Here is a 16,909-nt window from a genome sequence, read left to right on the forward strand (position 1 = left end):
TAACCCTTCCTCAAACCTCAGAAATCAGCACTCATGGCCACTGGAAATGTCCTGGAAGTTTGTGGGAGTTCTTTTAAGCCAAGAAGAAAAGTCCATCTTTAAAATATGTGTTTCTGTTTTTTAAATCAAATCAAAACATCAGCAGACATTCCTAATTTGAGTTGTAGGTTTAGAATGCTAACCAAATAGCTACCCGTTTGTTGACATAGGTCTGAGGTTTACAAGGAAGTTCACAGATGTGGGAATCTCAAAACTTATGTATAGGCATCAAATAATAGACATACTTCAGTAGATATCCTTCAACATAAACCAAGATTTTGCAATAAAAAGCTCTAAATTTGCATCTCAAAATGTCACAACTTACAGTTGTAAGAGTACATCCCCACATCCCTATAATTTGGATGGCAAATAATATGTGATGACTTTATATGTCACATAAGTAAGGGTGTGAAATTTGAATTGGGTTTTCTTTCTTTTTCAGAAAAATTGCTCGTCCTAACTGTTGCAACAGAGGAAACAGATGGCTTCCTCCGCTTTATGAAGTCTGCAAACTATTTTAACTACACTGTGAAGGTAAGGCTGTGTTCTCATAATATAAAATGATGTCCTGTCGTGGCAAACAGAAAACTTGTTGTGTCTAGTCAGTGTGAGATGAATAGCAATTAAATGCTCACACAATATCTGTTTGTGTCTGTTATTCCAAAGGATTATTTATTGCTTATAAACAAGAGCCTCCATGTGTGCCCAGGGAAGACGCACTGAGAAATTGGTTCCATACTTGAAACTTGAACTTTCTTTGTTACAAACAGGTGCATGTACAACAAGGTCACAGCACCAACTACACCTGGTCCTGCTCTCTGCTCCCCCACCCTTTACATGCTTCCACCTGTCAAGAGTTGATGTACAGAGTGGATATTTCCACACAGAGACACAAGGAGAAGCCTAATACTTCTCCAGGCTTTTATCCTTACCTCATCACAGTTTGACAACAGTTCATTTTAGGTTATACTTCATTATGTTTTGGCAGCTACAAGCACATGAGCGTTTTAACAGAACGATTCCCTTAACAATCCACAATGCCCCAGCTAACGATGCTACACACAGCCAAATGTTTTAAACACACATTTGATTGATTAGGCCTGTTAAGGAAACAATAAAGTATAGCAAGCTGCAAAAACATCAATCTTAAAAGGGTCGCTCCTCAGTGTGGGTCCAGAATTCCCCTCTGTGGTTACAATCAGCATTAAAAAACAACATATTTTTTGGGGCCAGAACTCAGAGATGGCACACTGCCCGTATATACGTGGTCCTCTGCCTGTCTATGCTAGCCTTCTTGGGAAAGACCATTTTAAATTAGAGTTAATGTTTTCAATTTCCTGTTATTCATTGCTTGGTTACATTATCCCTTCAGGCTTACCACAGTACCGCAGGTAACTCTGCCCATGTGAATTATAAGAATGGCAGCTTCTTTTATCCATTTTCTTAAATCAAGTGTAATGTTTTTCACCCATCTTACTCTTCTTGGAAATGTACTGCATATTGGATTGGACAATGAGTGAAAATATTCCTCCCAATTGCAGAATTCCTAACTGGGTTTGAGACAAAAAATAAAAATGAAGACCTGAAAAATGATTAGAGATGGATATTTCTGCAGTGCTGCTGAGCTACCTTCTGGTGAAGTTTGGTGTCGAGCCAGTTCACATATGGCTCTACAACTTGTCCTTCATGTGTTCTGACTCAGGTGTTGGGAATGGGAGAAACATGGAAGGGTGGCGACGTGGGTCGTTCAATCGGTGGAGGGCAAAAAGTCAGACTACTGAAGGAGGCCATGGAGGCTCTGGCAGACCAGGAGGATCTTGTTGTCCTTTCTGTGGATAGGTAAGTTGACAAAACAAAGATCTTTTGTTGTTTTATTTAGCTTTACATGACAATCCGATTTTCCCATTTTATGACTAACTCGACTTTTCCTGTGTAGTCTGTCTTTTCTTAAAGAAATCATATTCTGCTTTTTGGCTTTTTCCAAAAGACGTCCACCTACTGCCTCTCCTCTCCCTTCCAAACATTAGCTACCCTCCAGGCAGTCAATGGACATAAAGTTGTTTCTGTGATGTAGAGACAGTGCTCAGTTAAAACTTTATGGATGAAAGATACATTTGTCACAAATTAATAGCTAGGGATGCACCGAAATGAAAATTCTTGGCAGAAGCCGAAGCCGATCATAATGAAAAAAATTACAGAATACCGAACAAGTACATTCACATTTTTTCCATTTATTTTGCCTTTTTTTTATCATTGCATAGATTAAATATTCTAAATGTGCTTTTTACTCAGTGTTTGGAGAGACAATGGTGGGTGGATCCAAGGCCCGAGAGGGTCCGGTAAAGTAATTTACATGTGTCCATTTACTTTTAATGACACATGTAATATGTTTTATACTTTCTGTGAATGCAAGTCCGACCCAATTTGATAAATTATGTTGCATGTGTATCGCGTAACATGACAAGATAACAACAAGACTACACTTAACAAGACTTCATAGCCTTTCTTCAGGTAGGACTCTCATACTGCATCACTTGTCTTTGTAAAGAGAGAAAATGACAGGATAAAGTCGTTAACCTGCCACTCAGCTAGATCTGGTCCACTGCAGTGGATTTACCATAAAGGCTCAAACACGCGTGCATTCCAAATTTAGGTTAGCTAGCTTAATCGCCTTCTCATAAACAAGTGACAGAAACACTCAAAGCGGGTCAGACCGTTTGTTGCCTTTTAAAAAAGAAGTCAGACACAGATGGTGTGGATGTGCTAGGAGACAATCCAGCAGTGTCTGCAAATGGCGATTTTTGCGTCTTTCTGCCGACATGTCAACGTAATTGTTCAGTAAAATGTCTTCGGTCTTTTGACTTATTAGGCAGAACACCGAAAGTGCTTTTTTTGCTGTTTTCAACTGATTAATTTTGGTGCCCAAACATTCGGTGCATCCCTATTAATAACTCACCAATGCTTCTGATTGGCTAGTAGTCCTTAACTAGGAACTGCGCATGTGCAACTCCCAACAAAGATCTTGTAGAGGAAAGATGTTTCACTTGGTAGCTAAAACGAAGTATTCAACACACAGGGTGAAAAGAGGAGCTGCAGCAATGTGCAGTATGACTAAATAAGATTTTGAACCTGAAAATGACCATAATACAACCTCTTTAATAATTCAGATTGACTATTATGAATTTGAATATTTACTGACTGTACTTTTCAATTTGATTGATTCGATTTACAGCCAACAAGTATGAATGAATAAATAAATTGTTAATTAATTTTGTCTTTGCTCACTGATGTGTGTTACTTTCCTTAGAGATGTTCAGTTTACCCAAACATCAGTTTGATTAAGCTTTGTTCTGATTTAGCTTTGATTTAAAAAATAAAGCATTTGACAAGAAAGGGATGCAAAACACCTTTAACTGCTGTGTAGGTCTATGAATTATAGATTAAACAAATTTTCACAATCACAGACTGTAATAATTGCTTTGAATGTGATGCCTCCGCAGCGAGAGCAGTTTCTGCACATTTATATAGCACAAAACAGCCCTCCACTCATTCATGTACAGGCATTATTACAGATCATGGCCAAATATATGAGAAGAGTAATTTTCACATGCAGGTAGATGAATTATGAGCTTTCAAGGCCAATGGAAAGTTTTGCTGAGTTAATGTGTGTAGTTTAGAATAATAACAGTGTTGCAGGCCACATTTCCTCAAATAGAGCAGAAAATGATGATACTTAGTGCACCGTGTCACATGAATAATGTTAGCTATAATTGCTGTGCAAAGTTGTCACACCCTTGAAACAGGTAATTGGAATGTTTTTTTGTTTTTTTTTAGAGGAAATTATTGTAGTAGAGGAAACTGCATCTGCACTTCACAGAAGATTATGAAGCATTCAAATGTTTTAAAATCTATAATCCTGCTGGACCACCTCGGCTGTTTTGACAGTTTCTGCCTCTGATTCAGTCACAGCGTTAAAATGAAACTGAAATTTGTTCACTGTGTTGTTGAGCTTCTGAGTGTGGGCTGACTTCCCAAACTGAAAAGAAAGCCATATACCTTAAAGGTATACCACAATTGCCATTCACAGCCAGAGCATTTTGGGTGAGCTGGCAATATAGGCTAATGGATAAGTTATCTTGTACCTTTGTAATGTCAGGATGGAAATAAAAAGATGGTGGTTCCCACTTTCAAATTCATAAGGTATGTTTCCTCTCACTGGTGCAGAACCCTTTTAGATTGTTGCTTATGACCAGGGTGAAAGCCATTACCATCAATTGTGAAAACCATAAATATATTCAGTATATCAACCCTGCGGTCTTCCAAACACAGTATGAAGTATATTGTCATAAAACATGTATTTAAACATTGGCTTTTAGTGTTCTCTGTTATTTACTTAAAGAGGATACATAATAGTATTACATGCAGCTGGACATTCAATGCAGCTATTGATGCCTGCCTCTGAAGCTATTGATTAAATTCCCTTTTTATTCTGTTATAGAAGCAAAGCAATTTAGTATCTTACTACACTAACAGTAAATTCATTATCTTAGATCAGGGCTTTTCAAAGTTTGAGACTGCGGGCCTCCCCTCAGACAAAGCTTGGAAAACGGCGCGCCCCCACCAGATCTTTAGTTTACTTGGTAAGTTTCGCTCAATTCCTGGATGCCTATGGGATCATGATTTTTTTATTCGATCCCATAGACACTCAACATTTGAGCCAAAATAGCCTAGCATTGCTGTCTGACATAACTTCTCACTACACCAAATAGTTTTAAAAAAGGTCTGTCCTAAGGCATTTATTAGTTTCTGACTCTGATGGGGGGAAAATGGTTCCCAAAAACTACTGTATCTCTGAACTCTCACACATGTAGGCTATTCTATGTGATCTCCTTTTGATAACTAATGCAATAAGTAATGTCATATTGTTTCACTTCCATTCACTGAGCCTCCCCTGACACTGTTTGGAGTCCCCCTAGGGAGCCCGCCTCACACTTTGAAAACCCCTGTCTTAGGCCCCATCCACACTACTGCGTTTTCGAATTAAAACGGAGACCTTTTCCTACGTTTGCACCTTTGATGATGATGATTGGAGACTTAACAAGGGACCAAAACATGTGTCAGCTAGATATGGATACTGTATCTGAGCATACAGGCGTCATCACCCCTTCCTTCCATTACAGGCCTGACTGAGACAGTTCAGGTTGTCTAAAACGGGAGTCTCTTTCCCTTTTCCTGCCACCTTATATAAACTGGTGTGTGTATAGAACCAGATTTTAGGGGGGATTGGCCAATTTTTGACAAATGTGCACAGTACACAGACACAAGTACATAACCAAAGTCACACCTTGAAGAGGGTGTTTTTATAGTTATAGTTTATAGTGATTCTGTGGAAAATTTCACCAAAATGAATTGGCTCTTTTACTTTTATGACTTCACACCTCAAAGTAAAATCACCAGAAACTTATAAAGTTCATAAAATGTTCACCCTTTGAATAATGGCATGCTTTTAAACAAGTCACCACCAGCCCATGTAAAAGGTTAGGCACTTTTTCTTCTTTCTGTCATTTAACTCTATAGGCCACACATGAATCAGCACAGTTTGCGTGTAAACGTGTGGCAAAGCAGGGCTCTTTTGGAAATGCCTCACAATACAAACCTATACAAGTCCCCACTCATGAAGAAAGTCCATTGTTTACCTTTAGATCTCTATCTGTAAGACTATGTTGTGTGTCAGATGCAAGTTAAAACATACTTGCTTTTTGCCCTTAAGGGAAAAAAAAAATGATAACGATCTACTGTATTTTATCTTCACTCCTCCCTTTTAGCTATGATCTTATCTTTGCTGGGGGACCAGAAGAGATTCTCAGGAAGTTCCAACAAGCCAATCACAAAGTGCTTTTTGCTGCAGAGGGCCTGATATGGCCAGATAAGCGACTAGCTGACAAGTACCCCTCAATCCGCAGCGGCAAGCGTTACCTCAACTCCGGAGGTGAGTTCCAGAAATTCAAAGTATGAGAAAGTCCCTGCCCGACATGCTGAAATGTTTCGACCTGTTGAATCCTCTCTGTCATGGCTGATATGGTGTGTTAACATGTTGTGTGGGTCATGCAAAGGTTTCCCTCAACTGCTTAACTGCTTGACAAAAAGTAGATGCCCCCCATATGACTGCATCTCTTTAAAGAGACACTAAATTCTTTTACGCTGTACACATAATGACCGATGCTTGTTGGCATTTGATGATAATATAGGTGATTTTTCCAACAAAACACATTATTAAATACATATATCAACTTGCGTTTTACTCATCACTCACGTATGCAACAAAGTCTATTTTTTACATCCCAAGTCTATCTTCTTTCGTTTTACATGCATAAGTGCAGTGACTGTGTGTTGGCCTTTGTGTGCTGCCAAAAGTGTGTGGGGGACTTACACTCCATACAGTGCCTGAATGCATCCTGAGTAGACACAGATGGAGGACTGAAGTGGCTGCTGCTGGTGCTCTGCTAATGTGCTATTCATGCTATGCCTCCTGTGTCGACACAGTGTATCCCTAACCCCACCCTGCTTAACCATAACCTATACAGTCATATTTACAGAACGAAAAAACCCAATTTAGTCTGATGATTATCTGTGTTGGCCGATATGGGACAATGCAAAAAAGCCTAACTTGCATTATCCAAAGATAATGTTAAGATCAGAGAAACAATAGTTGGTGCTTCACAAACTAAAAGTAAATTATAACCATTTTATTGATGTTTTGTGTATAGCAATTTAATGTTGGGGTAGACTAGTGTTTGAGTAACCTGGTCGTATACAAAAACTTCAAACATCAGCTGACCATCAGCTGTCAAACTTTGAGGACTTGCAGACCTAGTTGGAATTCAGGGGGCTGAGCAGCAGTGCACCCTCAGTGTTAGTGGTTTGCAGAGTGGTGTAGAGACTTCAAGGCAGGGAAACAGACTCGTGTTAGTTTTAAAATATAAAACGGCAGGATTTTTATTATTATCTCTTTCTGTTAAATCGAAGTTTGTTTTCCCTGTAAACTGGCAGCTTGAGGTATTTCCTGTCCAAGTGGACAGAAGGTGACAGTAGCCCATTCATGTGAATATTAACTGCATACTTTGTTCCTATTCAACCCTTTTTTCATTTCTTTAGGGACCGCCCTCCTCAACTTTGCATTAGCAAGCAATTGCATTACAGATGAAGATGTTTCTTGGCATAATGTGACATCAAATACACAAAAGATGCTGAAAGAGGGACAAAAAGCACAGATTATGTGGGGAGATTTTTAACAAAAGAACAGTATGTTCTCATGCATAATCCACATGACATGGCCAGCTGCATCCTGTCAGTTCTTCAGGACACTGAATTACTACTTTTCCTGTGGTCATCAGTCTGGTCTGACCTCCCATATTGGAGTCTAGCTCTGTCAGACTGATCAGAGGCTGTTTTTAGCATTCATTGTCATTGACATGACATGTGGATTTGTCTTGGCCACCAGAATGTGCCACAGTTTGTATAAAATTGCAGGTCTTGTTTGTGTTCCTACGGCTACCGCCCAGATGACCATTGGGGAATGTTTTATAGCATCTGGACACAGACTACTGAGAGTACAGTGTTTCAGAGATGGACTCAAGATACAGTAGAGTTGTGCTGAACTTCCCAGTACTTTACGGGATCTGTTGATTTTAAAGCCATAATTTTGTGGATAAGCTACCGAAAATATGATTTGCATTAAATGTCATGATTTCCTTTGATCTTTTTCCTCGATCCTGCCATTTAGATTATGTCATGTCTATCCATCGACTTGTTTACAGAGTCTAAGGCTTTTTTGATGGGATGATGGGATGCAAAACGGTGCACACCAGCAGCATAGTCAAACCCTGCAATCTGGTACTGTGGTCAGTATCCTTGAGCAAAAGAAGGAAAAGGCGGAGACAGGGGAAAACTGGAGTAAAGATTGCCATGAGAATGTACATTTAGAGAGGGTGTGAGATACCAGCACACACGGTTCCAGTAGTGACTTGTGGGACTGTTATAAGGTATAGATTACAGCTTTCCATTGCCCATTATTGCACTACAGACTTAGGGAAGAGAAAGTCCCTGCCCATTTCTTGTGTGTTTGGGATTACTGCCAAAAATCACTCTATGTGTAAGCCGTTCAGGCTTCCTAGAGTGAAGTCTTTAGACCAAGGAGCCAGCAGTTACAGTGTAATTATCACCAACAGTCTGCCTGTTGTGTATGACCTTGTAAACATCTCTCAGACCTATACTTTCCGCTGCATATGTGTTAACTATATGTGATTGAAATGTGATTACTTGCAGGTATAATCGGCTATGCCCCATACATAAAAAGAATTGTTTCACAGTGGAACCTCCATGACAATGATGATGACCAGCTCTTCTATACTAAAATATACTTGGATCCTTTACAGCGAGTAGGTATCCTGTGTCAACTTCAACACAACAGGTGAAAATATATCCCTACAAAGCAAATCTTGGATGGCTAAGAAAATCTGTGTTTTTTCGCATATTTCAGGAAACTCTCAACATGACTTTGGACCACAAGTGCCAGATTTTCCAGAACCTGAATGCGGCAGTTGGTGAGAAATCACAGAAATTGAATTCTACAATTCACTTCCCTCAAGATATATATTTCTTGTCAAATATTTTAAATGCAGTTATTTAAAAGTACAGTTATGCACTTGTAAGTGAAAAAAATTAAGCTTGAGCATTAAATAGCTTTGCTGCCCTAACTTAAACCAACATTGTACTGTTTTGCTCCCATACTCTGTGAAAGATTGCATATTTTCAGAGCACTTGTTGGCTTGGCAATTTACCCTGTCAGTAATAAACCTTTATGGCTCTTGCCCATGTGGTAAGTCGATTTTCAAAACCTCGCCTGAAATGTCTCTTGTTCTTCTTTTTGGCAGATGAAGTGCTCCTCAAGTTTGGAACAGACCGTGTAAGAGTTAGAAACACAGTGTACGACTCTCTGCCAGTGGTTGTCCATGGCAATGGAAACACCAAAGTGAGTACGAAATAAAGCCCTATATAGTGCACAGCATAGATACTTTTAAAATAATCAAGGACACTTGTTTTACTAACATTAATTACTAAAGATTGCATTCCCTGCATAAAATCCCACACATTCAGGAAATATACATACTGTTCTATGATACTTGCCAGTAACCCTGGCTATAAAAACTAGCTCATTATTCAGTGGAGGGGAGAAGTCTAACCAAAACTAGGAACATTTTCTTTTCGCCATCACTCTCTGTATATAAGAGTAACAGACTCAGCAAGCTGAAAAGCAGGATATCCGAACGACACAATCATCATTCTGTGGAGGTTCTTCTTTTCCTGGTCTTTTTCCTTCCCTCGTCTCTTCACAAGTCTCGCTCCACCACCAGCGGCCTGTCTTTGGGCTTCCTTGGTAATGAACCAAACCCATCCATCCTTATTGAGTCATTCTTCCCAGAGGCCTCAACATCTGGAGGAGAAGCTCTAAATGGTAGATCCCAGAAGCCTTGTCCTAACAGTGGTTTGGGAGCTGCCTAGCTGGATCTTCAACCATTAGGTCATCATTATTTTCCAGTTATCACACCAAGTTCAATCTGGTTGCAAATAGATGATCATAATGTTAATGTCTGTGATAACAAATTTGTAAACAGTAGTGCACTGCACATAATATGTTCCCCATAAATTTGTTTGTTATTGTGCATATATATTGTACATATTTAAGTGCAGCCATAATTATGACATTCATGAAGGGAACTGAGAAGAAAAGGAATAATTACACCAAACTGTCAAGTCTCAATTTTCACTAGAAGGTATGTATATGCCTGTGGTCTTTAGTCAAGTGATTCTGCCCGGTGATTCTATTGTATCCCAAATTCCTACAATAAATCAGTGGACTGTATATCCACAGAAATATTCCACCGAAGGATTTTCAAAACACATTTACAATAATACGGAGTGCCGCCTAATCACAGCGTGCAGAAGATTCAAATCAGCATTTTAATCTTCTGCAACCAGGCATTGACTGCTCTGAATTCTTTCCTTTACAGATGTACTTGAACTACTTGGCCAACTATGTCCCCAATACATGGAACTATGAAAACGGCTGTAGTCACTGTGATGACGATGTTCTGGACTTGTCTCAGTTAAAAGTAAGTGCTTCAAATTGAGCCATTTTCCTTTTATTTGCTGTCCTCTTCAGTCCATTTTTAAAGTGCAGCTGTGGAAAGTTAGCATTAAACCACCTCCCCGTGGACATAGGAAAGGATGAAACATTGCCTCGTCTTCCAGCATGAACCATCCATCAGTGTTTGTCTAGACAGTAGGGGTGGAGCCCATGTTGTCCTATTTCAACAGATAAGCAAGACTGTTGGTACTGCACACACTCCCTTTCCAACAATAACAGTTTATGTGCCCATTGGACCCTTTTAAAAGTTCCAGGGAAACTCCTTGGGGAAGAGGAAGTCCTGCACTGCTGTGGTGCAGGATATGGCTTCTGGGGTTTTCAGAAGGGCTCATTTGAAGGGGTGTCACTGTCGACCAGCCTGCCTTTTAGTGGGCTTCTCAGGATGGGTTTATCCACAACAGTAAGTTATGGTGGTTATGCTGAAAATTTGTCATAGAGTTCAGCCAAGGCTGGCGACGTATAGACAGAAGGAATGGCAGGCACTTGGAAATGCCTCTGGCTATGTGGTTGCATCTGTCAACAATGTTACCATACTTTACTTCTCTCTTTGTGGGCAGAGTACTGAAGCATACACAAGATCCCAGTTAATCTACCTTATCATCCTTGTTTCTATCTACTTGGTTTGTGCAAGTTAGTTTGGTACAAACATGTTGCACCACGCTAAAAGTGCAACACATTTTGTCCTCCACAATTAAATAAAAGTCTTCAAACTACACAAACAGCACAATGCCTTTCACAAAATGTAATACCAAGACATGAATCCCTCACAAAGAACGGTTATCCTGTAGGCTTCATAACTGTGCTTTAAAAGTTTAACTGGAGCTGATTCAATACAAACCGAACTACATGAAAGGCATCTCTGTGAAAGTTGCTCTCAGTGACCTTGCATAATGAATGTAGCTTCTCAATAATAGGCAAGTTAGTAAAGACATTTCATTCCACTGTGCCACTCTGTGTGTTTGGGAGAGAGACCTCTGGAAGATCAGGTCATGTGGAAACACTAGTCATACTGGGGTAAACCCAGGTCACTGGCAGCCTAGCTTGGTTCTTTGTATACTTTGGTTTTGGGAATGAGCTTAGGTCTTGCAAAGACACTGAGTGTTACACTGCCAAAGCTCTATACTTGTCTCTTGTGTGAAAATGAAAGTCAAGGAGTTGCTTCTCTCTGCTTTAATAAATGCCTGAGTTATACTTTTCTCTGGCCTTTTTGCCACTGCTTTCCTTTCGCTGCCTGTCCACTGTATGTCCAAGCTCACATTGGCAAGATGCATGTGTTCCCCTTCTTGTGCCTGAAACACAGTCATTGCGGAACTCGAAAATTAGACGGTTCGGCTCGGATCCCGTTTCATCCCTGGCCCAGACCTTTGCTGTGAACTGGTCAGGAGGATCAGGAATCCAGACTGAGCTGTGTGGGCTGGAGCTGGAGTGTCATGGGAAAATGTTTCCTCCTCTCTTCTCTTGCTTTTTTTCTCTTTATATCTTCTTTGCCCTAATGGTCTGAGCAATACACTTTTGTGCATGAGCTGTCCTCTGAAAAGAGTTATACCGTACATGGCAATCTGGGTTAGAAGTTAGAATTCCTGTAAAACAGTGCACACCCACTGGGAGTCTATTAGATCACTAACATCAGCTGTCATAGTCTGTAGAGAGATTTATTTCAGAACACTGCAGGTAATAATATCAGGAATTACATCAGTTAATTAAGAGCAAGTAAGTGACGTTAAAGCAAAGAGAATGCTGTCTCAGACACCATCTGTAGCAACTTCGTTGTTTGCTTATGTCTGACATGAAATGTTAAAATCATCCGTGATTTATGTTAAACAGTGTTCCATAACTAAGCCCGTTTGTTTAAAATAGTTCTAATTTGTCTCTCCTATAATCTAAACAGGAGTATCCAAATGTGTTGGTTGGAGTGTTCATTGAGCAGCCAACTCCGTTTCTTCCTGAATTCTTCCAGCGGCTGCTGACCTTCGATTACCCCAAGGATAAACTGAAACTTTTTGTCCACAACAATGTGAGTGTGTGCTGGAGCTGCAGCTAGGTTTTCTTCTATAATAGATCTCTACCACGTATGGCCCCTTATATGTGACTTCTAATCCATTAATATTGGCTCCCTCCTCAGGAGGTTTACCACGAGAAGCACATCCAGAAGTTCTGGGAAGAGAACCGAAATGTGTTCAGCAGTTTCAAGGTTGTGGGACCAGAAGAAAATTTGAGCCAAGGAGAGGCCAGGAACATGGGCATGTATGTGTACCTCTTCTCTAAAGCTATCATCTCTCAGAACTTGTGGTTTGAAGAACAAAATTTATGAAACCAGATGATGGTGTTTTTGGCCCAGATTAATCGTAGCCTAAAGGAAGACTTGCTGGTTACTTTTAAACCTCATAATAGTGCTTGCATGATTTTGATCTTATTAAACAGTCCTTGTATGTTGCGCAATAATGTTAATGTATTATTTCCCCAGTGGTTATGATTGTCCTCCTTAGCCCCCTGTTGTATATTTCAAACAAAATGTTTAATGCATATATAGCTCTCTCAAATTCCAGATAATGTGTCTTTTCTAGGCTAGAGCATACAGAATTTTTATTCCTTTTGATTCCTCCTATTTGGATACTCCCTTTTATTGGTCAGTGTTAAGTAAAGTAAGTCTGTTGTCACAGTGATAATTCAATCTGTGAACCACAGATATTCTATCAAAAGCACAGCAGGCCTAAAAGCACTGGTCAGGACAGCCCTATAATGAAGAAGTCTAGGGTTTATTAGCAGTCTCTAATCTTCCTAAAATCACATTATGCACTGGAAGCTTAAAGACAGTCAGTGAGAGTCTGACTCCGTGATTACTTCCAAGTACTTCATTGACTGTAATAAGCTCTGTATTGAATAAGCACTACTTTCTCTGCCTTGTCTGTGTTTTGTATGTCATTAGGGATCTTTGCCGTAAGGATGCCACATGTGACTACTACTTCAGCATTGATTCAGATGTGATGCTCACCAACAGGCAGACACTGATGCTCCTCATTGAGCAGAACAGGTAATGATGTAGTTACTGGAATAGAAGCCACACTGGAACCCATTCTACAAGCCTCCCTTGTAGTTGCTGTGTTTGTTGAACCGTTGAATTTATCCCTCAAGTGGCAAAACCACAGGAACATTACAGCTGTGTGAATGAAAGTTTAAAAATAAGCCGTTCTGGCTTCCTGTTTTTGCCTGGCCATATGGAAACAGTGAAAGAGTCTATTGCACTAACCCTGAAGTGCCACTTTGCATTATACAAAAAACAAACATGCAAACTCTTTCTCCCATCTGCTGCTCATGACTGTGAAGAAACCTTCCCACAAAATAGATGTCACTGTGGCAGCGGCATGGTATTGTGACCTGTTGGAGGCATGCAAAGTAAAAGCCCTTCTAGGATATTTAAAGACCGCATGAGAATTCTCTGCCGGCCCTGAAGTTGTCTGAGGAAAATGCCAATCTATCTTAACGAATAAGATAGCATTAGTATACTGTAGTGCAGTGTAGGGCTGCAACGATTATTTTGGTAATCAAGTATTCTACAGATTATTTCATCAATTCATCGAGTAATCTGATAAGAAATAAACTCTGGACGGACTAACCAGTTTGAGAATAACAACAAATGCACATTTTATATATGTTCAAGTGACAATTGTGGCTTACCTTTGCTAGTCTTCATCTCAACTAGCAATAATGATTTATGTTAAATACTTAGGTTACCGTTACCTTTTTTCAGGTCAGCTCCGCGGATTCGATGCGTTGACTGGGTGCTTTCTGCTCAGATTTCTGTCTCTAAGTTCCCCTGTTATTTTCTCTCTCTTCCTCCACTATGCAATCCGCGCAATAAAATCTTGTCGTCTTCAGTTCCACAGTGTAAGCGCGTTGTGCAACAGTAATAATTATTCGTGCGAAACAGTGCGCTGTACATGGTTATATAGATTAAACAAAGCATCGATGACATGCAAAGAATTTCAATCGAAGCTTTTTAGTAATCAAATTATTCAAATTGATGAATCGTTTCAGCCCTAGTGCACTGGTTCTTAAACTTTTTCTGTCACATCCCCCTTTAGAAGCCAAACAACATTCATGCCCTCCCCACCCCAGCAAAAGTGGATTTAATTTTTATCAATCATTAACAATACAGCCGATTGAAAAAAACAAAATTCAGGTTAGTAAAATGCCTTGCTAGCATCAGAGCACTTGTTTGTCACCACATGAATCATATCCATGCAAGTTTAGGGTCTGCTCAACATCCACATTTCCCCTGAAGTGGATGTACACCCCCCCCAGTTTGAGAACCACTGCTGTAGTGCATACATATCAGCCAACACTATGATTTATGGCTCAATTATTTTAGGTCTGCCCAGTTTATTTTATATAATAGTGAAAATCCCTTTAATTGTGGTTTGTAAGACTAAAACAACAGCAGTGGAAAATTCCTGTTACTGTATTTCATGCAAATTCAAAGAAATAGACCAGATTCCAGTTTAGAAAAACAGCCTGCTGCATCAAACTGTTTTACTAATCTGAATCCAGTATGGTGTATGGGTCTGGTTTGCATTATGCACTTGTGTTAGTGACTTTGCAGTGATCATATCTTTCCACAGAGGTTGATCTTCTCGATGCGGCATGCTGGTTTTACCACTAAGAGACCCATACATTAGGTGAATGGCTGTCTGTGAGATGTCACCGAGTCTAACAGAATTACCATCTCCCCACTCTGCCTCTTCTCTACAGAAAAATAATTGGTCCCCTTGTCACTCGTCACAGCAAGCTGTGGTCCAACTTCTGGGGAGCCTTGAGCCTGGATGGTTACTATGCTCGCTCTGAAGATTATGTCGACATTGTGCAGAGAAAACGTGTGTAAGTCACAAGTGCAATAAGGGTACACACAGCAATGGCTTTGCATGTTTATGGTTCACACACAGCATCTTATTGTGCGGAAACAGTTCTCGTCCATGTTCAGACATAAACAAGACTCTTAAGGTGTCTTTATTATGAGCTGCATCCTAGAATACACATGGGAATAGTCATTAAAGCCACAATCAACCTGAGCAGTGATTTAGAACTGGGTATCAATGCCTGAGGCGTGGGAAAAAAAAGCTGTAGTCAAATTCACTTCTTCTCTGACTGTGTTTAAAAATAAGTTGAAATGGCAACCAGATGCCGCAATTCACCCACCACAGTAGAAACACAGATTTAATCACCCGTGGAACTGTATAGAAGGAGACAGTGAGGGATCTCCTACTGGTTGGTCAGGGTGCGTGGGTGGAGAGGGTTGGGATCTGAAGACTTCACAAACCTCCAAGACAAAAACCGTAGTGCAAGTGTAATTAACTACTATGAAATCATCACCAAATGAGGACATCCTTTACCACGACACACTGCCTTATTTTTACCATGTAGTTCACCAGTACGTTCTCCAACAATTCCTGCAACACACCTGCAATAAATTTGAACGGTTACCGCAAAATGAGCACTTCCTTTCTCTTGTTGTTTCTAGGGGTTTGTGGAACATTCCTTTCATGGCACATGTATACCTTGTCAAGGGCAGTACCTTGAGAAATGAACTGAAAGAGAGGAACTACTTTGTTCTGGAGAAACTAGACCCAGATATGGCTTTGTGTAGAAATGCCAGAGAAATGGTAAGAATTCTCAACCTCCATCTTTAGGAATTCATCTCTCGTCGTAAAGATATTGTGAAGATATTTTTATAGTTTAAAAATGTGTCTGCTTCAGGGTGTAGCCACTGTAAGGGAAATTTATGCTAGAAATCAGTCTTAATAGTTTAAAAATACAATGAATCTTAACCCTAATAAAAGTCAACAGCTCAACGGAAACAAAAGACTGGCAAGTACAAGCTGTTTGAAATGTCTTTGTCTGTCATCAAGGCATGAATCCCTCTGTTTATGGTCGCTCTATGGTGCTTTACGGTTCTATGCTCCACTTGTATCCCATCATCCTTCACTTTCTCTTGCCCTCATTGTCATATGACCACAGACAGTGCAACCCGTTGCAATGCCTGGCTGGCTCTCTGACGAAAGTTGTCTCGTTTGTCATGGGTTTTTTCTTTCCACGTAAACTGTTCATGCAGCTGTGTTTTACGTCACTGACATGTCACCTGTGCTCTAAACTAAACAACTAGCATGCCTGATCCAACTCGATGAACTTTTGGATCGCTTGGCCTTTTCCCCCAGCATGCATTCCTACCATGTTAACCCACAAAATAAAAAAACATCAGCTTCAGAGGGAACCTTGCTCCTTTTTCATGCAGGCGCATTTCCTCTCCTCCTGAGTGGCTCTGTATGTGACAGTTATATTTCAACTGTCCCCTTGTTTCTTATTCTGTAACAGTAATTTGTGCTATTATATTTACATGATGCTTCTCCTTTATTTTAGACCAGTCACAGGGAAAAAGACTCCCCTTCTCCGGAATCATTCCATATGCTCAGGCCCCCAAAGGTTTCCATTTGTTTTGATTATTCTGCTTTTTGAAACATCCATTTCCACTGGGTTAGCCATCTGAAGCCATTCCGAGCTTATTTCAGATGCTCTTTCACAAGACTTGTGCCTGATTTGATTGAGGATTTCTTGGCATTGCGAAGTCTGTAAATGTGTAGGTTTTTAATAAAGTAAAACAATGTATTCTCA

General features: G+C 40.0%; 1 protein-coding gene across 2 annotated transcripts in view; it reads left to right on the forward strand.

Moving 5' to 3' along the window:
* Nucleotides 1–16,909, forward strand: part of plod2 (procollagen-lysine, 2-oxoglutarate 5-dioxygenase 2) — a 37,187-nt gene that overhangs the window by 13,746 nt on the left and 6,532 nt on the right. The window contains exons 2-14 of one of the 2 annotated variants that reach the window (XM_038729124.1): nt 482–573; nt 1,742–1,878; nt 5,865–6,028; nt 8,365–8,477; nt 8,579–8,642; nt 8,973–9,070; nt 10,110–10,211; nt 12,135–12,260; nt 12,369–12,490; nt 13,173–13,277; nt 14,996–15,121; nt 15,762–15,903; nt 16,658–16,720. In XM_038729124.1, coding sequence (XP_038585052.1) covers nt 482–573; nt 1,742–1,878; nt 5,865–6,028; nt 8,365–8,477; nt 8,579–8,642; nt 8,973–9,070; nt 10,110–10,211; nt 12,135–12,260; nt 12,369–12,490; nt 13,173–13,277; nt 14,996–15,121; nt 15,762–15,903; nt 16,658–16,720 — 1,454 coding nt within the window. The remainder of the gene's footprint in view (nt 1–481; nt 574–1,741; nt 1,879–5,864; nt 6,029–8,364; nt 8,478–8,578; nt 8,643–8,972; nt 9,071–10,109; nt 10,212–12,134; nt 12,261–12,368; nt 12,491–13,172; nt 13,278–14,995; nt 15,122–15,761; nt 15,904–16,657; nt 16,721–16,909) is intronic. The other variant, XM_038729132.1, reaches the window with a different exon arrangement.

This window comes from Micropterus salmoides, unplaced genomic scaffold, assembly GCF_014851395.1.
Source record: "Micropterus salmoides isolate LMB-PRFRI ecotype aquatic unplaced genomic scaffold, ASM1485139v1 Ms_hic_scaffold_1, whole genome shotgun sequence".
NCBI classification, from domain to species: domain Eukaryota; kingdom Metazoa; phylum Chordata; class Actinopteri; order Centrarchiformes; family Centrarchidae; genus Micropterus; species Micropterus salmoides.